This window comes from Centruroides sculpturatus, unplaced genomic scaffold (assembly GCF_000671375.1).
Source record: "Centruroides sculpturatus isolate CEXI.00-Female unplaced genomic scaffold, Cexi_2.0 scaffold3096, whole genome shotgun sequence".
Lineage (NCBI taxonomy): Eukaryota > Metazoa > Arthropoda > Arachnida > Scorpiones > Buthidae > Centruroides > Centruroides sculpturatus.
Genome location: NW_019387183.1, coordinates 1 through 4,414, shown reverse-complemented (window position 1 = coordinate 4,414; position 4,414 = coordinate 1). Strand labels below are relative to the sequence as shown.

Sequence of the window (4,414 nt, the reverse complement as noted above, 5' to 3'; positions counted from 1 at the left end):
AAGTATACTACTGTATACTTTTTTATTACTAAGAGAAATATCAATAATTTATTTCCAATCATTAATTAACTAACAATTCCAATTAAAAGTACTATATTATGCATTAATATTAATTTTAGTTAAACCAGGGCATTTTCTTTACAAAGTATCATTGTTGTCTCAGCTTTTTTGTCAATCTTGATCAGAAGTATAAGCGACATTTATAATTTATTATTTTTTTCATAAAAATTTTGTTATGGATGATAAAATAAAAATATGCTACTAATCAAAAATTTGTTCTAGGGTGCCCTTGTTTGTTCAGTCGAGTACCAAGCAATTTTTTGCCAGAATTTGTGTTCAAATACCAAATTGTTTGAGTACTGAGACACAGTTGTATTTCATTTGTCATTTTTTATGAGTGAAGTAATCATTAGAAGGTGAGTAATATCTACAATTAAAAAAAAGTTTAATAACACTTACCTAAAAATATTTATATAAACTTTACTAAATACAAAAATTAATCCATAAAAACAAAACACAGTGACAGTCTTAAATGCTAATGTCTGAAAGCAATGTCAATAATACTTGGTTGACAGGAAAGTTAAGACTAGAAGAAAAAATTGTACTATCAGTTTTCNTTTTTTTTTAACAAAAAATCCTAAAATTTAAATCTTATCACTTTCTCATATATTTTAAAATAAATTTTTGCAATATCATCATAAACAGATAAAGCATAAAATAGTATTTTTTTCTTAATCAAAGAAAATTGAAGGAAAATTTCTAGTTATTAATCTCAGCATAAGATGGGAGCTTAACTTCTTCATTAAAGCCTAATTCTTTACTTTAGTTATCTAATAATTGATTATTTTTGGGCTAGAATTAAGACAAGTGTTTAGATATGTTTGTATATTTCCAGCTACTAAAAACTTAATATACAATAAAGCATAGCCAAACAAAAACCTGTAATTTTTTGTGACAAACTTTATTCAATATTCTTTCAACTTTTTTAATTTTATTTCCTTCTTTTTGAATTTAACAAACAGAAATAGTATTTGATTTTTATATGAAAACTGTAAATTATCCTAATATTTCTAACAAATATTGGATTTTCTGAATTTTTCCATTTTCTATATAAACAAATCACAATTGACAATCAGTTTTAATATAATTAACAAGTCATTTTATTATTAAAATTAAACTATTATTTATTATTATAAAGTTAGAGAAAAAAGTGATACTTTCTATAAATACTGTATATAATTATTAAAAATAATACTTTGTACTTAACTGTTTTTGTGAATTTTAATTACTATGTAGAAAATATAGCAGATTCCTTATTGTGTTATCATTTTTTAAATTAAAAAATCAATTAAATTGAAATTTCTTTAAATAATTTAAATGTGGATAATAAGTAATTCAGTCTTTGGAAATAATTCAAAGACCAACTTATTTCAAAGTGATAACTAAATAAATACATTTTATTTATTTTTCAAATTTTTTCAATCAAGTTAAAAATTTTCATAAATAAATTACTGAATGCAACTTACTTTTAATAGAAGTCTTGTTCGTTGATTCTGATTGGATGTTAGACCAAGTAAGCCTTCCGTATCTATCACGACAACATTTAAGACAGAATCGTAAGCAGCCCACATCCCAATTGTACAAGAACTTTGAGCAGCTGATGTTTTGAATATTTCTCTTCCATTAAAAAATGTGTTATTTAATGTAAAAGATTTACCTTCTCCTGTATTACCAAATATAGATGTAACTTTTACAGGAGTTTGACCATTACATCCCAATTTTTGTATAAATGCTTCTTCACTTGAAACCTATTTTTAAAATAATTTCATTAAATTTCACTATTAATTAAATAATAATTTTTTATATTTATTCTTTAATTAATTAATTAAATATCAATCTTCACTCTCTCAAACTGGTTAGCAATGTTAAAATTTTAAATTAACTTATAAGTTATAATATTGATTTAGATAAATGAACATTTATTCTAAGTAAACTTTCTCATGTTTGCATTAGGATGATTGAATTAACCTATAATTAAATTGAATTTATTACTATATACATCCATTTCTTAGTTTTAATGTTATTTATGTAGTGTACTATTTATTCTGTTATAAGCAAAACATTAAGATATATAAATGCCTGTTTGATTATTTAAAAATTTTATAAATGCATAGCTATGATGCATGCATATACAGTATATTGTTTAGATGTGTTTTAAATTCATTATTTTATTTATAGAATGTATAAACATGAAAATGATAATGTTTTTGGTTTTACAATAAATTAATTGCTGGTGATTATAAATTTTGATGTCCTTCAACGTAGCATATTTGATACTAATTAGTAGCTAATTTTATATTTTAACTTTATCAGAAAAATAAAATTTTCTGCAGAATTAACTTTTCTTAAGTATCCATTATTTAACAATAACAGTTTAATAACTGTTATTTAATTTTAAAAATATGATTAAAAATATATACCAATTAATCTTTTATTCCAATTAAAATATTTTATTTTAATTGGAATAAAAATTTTTCTTAAAAACAGATCCACATATTTATATAACTTAAAAAAATTTAAATATTTTTATACTTTTTCCAACATTTTACATATGAATTCTGAAGATAAAAGTATAGAGCTTTAAAAAAAATTCAATTTAATAAATTCTTTAACTTCTTCATACAAAGTTTTCTTTTTAATGCATATACAGATATTCCTTGTATAACATGGTAGTTACTTTGTGAAAAAGTGCAGTATTATGCGAATCTGTGCTATATGTAACAAATAACCAGTGCAAAACACAGGGTTACATTCCAGAAGTTAGCAAAAGTATACTACTGTATACTTTTTTATTACTAAGAGAAATATCAATAATTTATTTCCAATCATTAATTAACTAACAATTCCAATTAAAAGTACTATATTATGCATTAATATTAATTTTAGTTAAACCAGGGCATTTTCTTTACAAAGTATCATTGTTGTCTCAGCTTTTTTGTCAATCTTGATCAGAAGTATAAGCGACATTTATAATTTATTATTTTTTTCATAAAAATTTTGTTATGGATGATAAAATAAAAATATGCTACTAATCAAAAATTTGTTCTAGGGTGCCCTTGTTTGTTCAGTCGAGTACCAAGCAATTTTTTGCCAGAATTTGTGTTCAAATACCAAATTGTTTGAGTACTGAGACACAGTTGTATTTCATTTGTCATTTTTTATGAGTGAAGTAATCATTAGAAGGTGAGTAATATCTACAATTAAAAAAAAGTTTAATAACACTTACCTAAAAATATTTATATAAACTTTACTAAATACAAAAATTAATCCATAAAAACAAAACACAGTGACGGTCTTAAATGCTAATGTCTGAAAGCAATGTCAATAATACTTGGTTGACAGGAAAGTTAAGACTAGAAGAAAAAATTGTACTATCAGTTTTCATTAAAGTAAACCTGATAAAAGGAACAAATTGAAAATTTCTAAAATATTCTAAAATCCATGGGCAAATTTGAGATAACACATATGCTTACTTGAATATTGAATAACAGAGTTTGCACTTAAAAATTGTGAAATTCTATATGGATGATTTCCCAAATTTTCAAACAGTGTTACAGTGGTGCCCGCAGACTATAAAAAAGGATGGGGCACAAGCTATAAAATAAGCATCATACATACATTATATAAAATATACAGTAAATATATACATGTATCCCTTGATTAATGCAGTTAATTCCTTAATGCTACTGCATATATCAAAATCACATTAATCAAATACAGTGGTACCTTGGTATTTGATCAAACAATCACAACCCACTAGAACAAATTTTTGGTTAATAACAAATATTTTAATTTTAATTTTGTCATCAGTAAAAAAGTTTTCTGTGATAAAAATGAGTAGCTAATTTTAACATAAAATAAAACCTTATTGTTCCCTTACAGATTAAGAAAAGGGCAACCCAACAACAAAGGAGTTGGCATGTGCCCCAAGTACCCCAAAGTGTGGACATCCTTGCCATGTTAGAGCAAAACTGGAAACTGTGTTGTATGGGGGGAACACATCCCCCATTTTCCAATCATGTTGTAGAAGCATCATGTTGTACGAGAGATGTCTGTATCTATTTTCATATACACTATGGAATGACAATTTTAAATAAGTTATAAAGCATTGATAAAGTTATATACATTACTTGTAAAATTTCATTTTCATCTACTAATAGAAAACTTTTAATTTCTCTAAGTTTATTATTTTCCATTTTGTTATCCAAAATAATGGCAGCTTCATCGTCATTTGAATATTTTGCCTCTACAGATGAGAAAGCCACATCTGGCAGACTTCCGTAGGGCTGAGAACTGAAAGACATCATCATGTAATTATCTTCTGAAAATAATTTTTCATTTGAACACTTTAAAA

The 4,414-nt window shown here is 24.4% G+C and overlaps 1 protein-coding gene across 1 annotated transcript; it reads right to left on the bottom strand.

Moving 5' to 3' along the window:
• Positions 1–1,495: 1,495 nt before the first annotated feature.
• LOC111616250 (zinc finger FYVE domain-containing protein 1-like) lies at positions 1,496–4,408 on the bottom strand. Its single transcript, XM_023357683.1, has 2 exons — positions 4,191–4,408; positions 1,496–1,808 (listed from the first exon to the last, which is right to left on the bottom strand). Exons 1-2 carry the CDS (start codon positions 4,368–4,370, stop codon positions 1,509–1,511), a joined length of 480 nt encoding a protein of 159 aa, XP_023213451.1. The 5' UTR covers positions 4,371–4,408; the 3' UTR covers positions 1,496–1,508.
• Positions 4,409–4,414: the final 6 nt, after the last annotated feature.

Excerpts from the sequence above, each read along its gene's own strand:
- LOC111616250 (XM_023357683.1), bottom strand. The coding sequence starts at position 4,370 with ATGATGATGTCTTTCAGTTCTCAGCCCTACGGAAGTCTGCCAGATGTG. Across the intron at positions 1,809-4,190 it reads ATGAAAATGAAATTTTACAA|GTTTCAAGTGAAGAAGCATT; the intron begins GTAATGTATATA and ends TTTTAAAAATAG.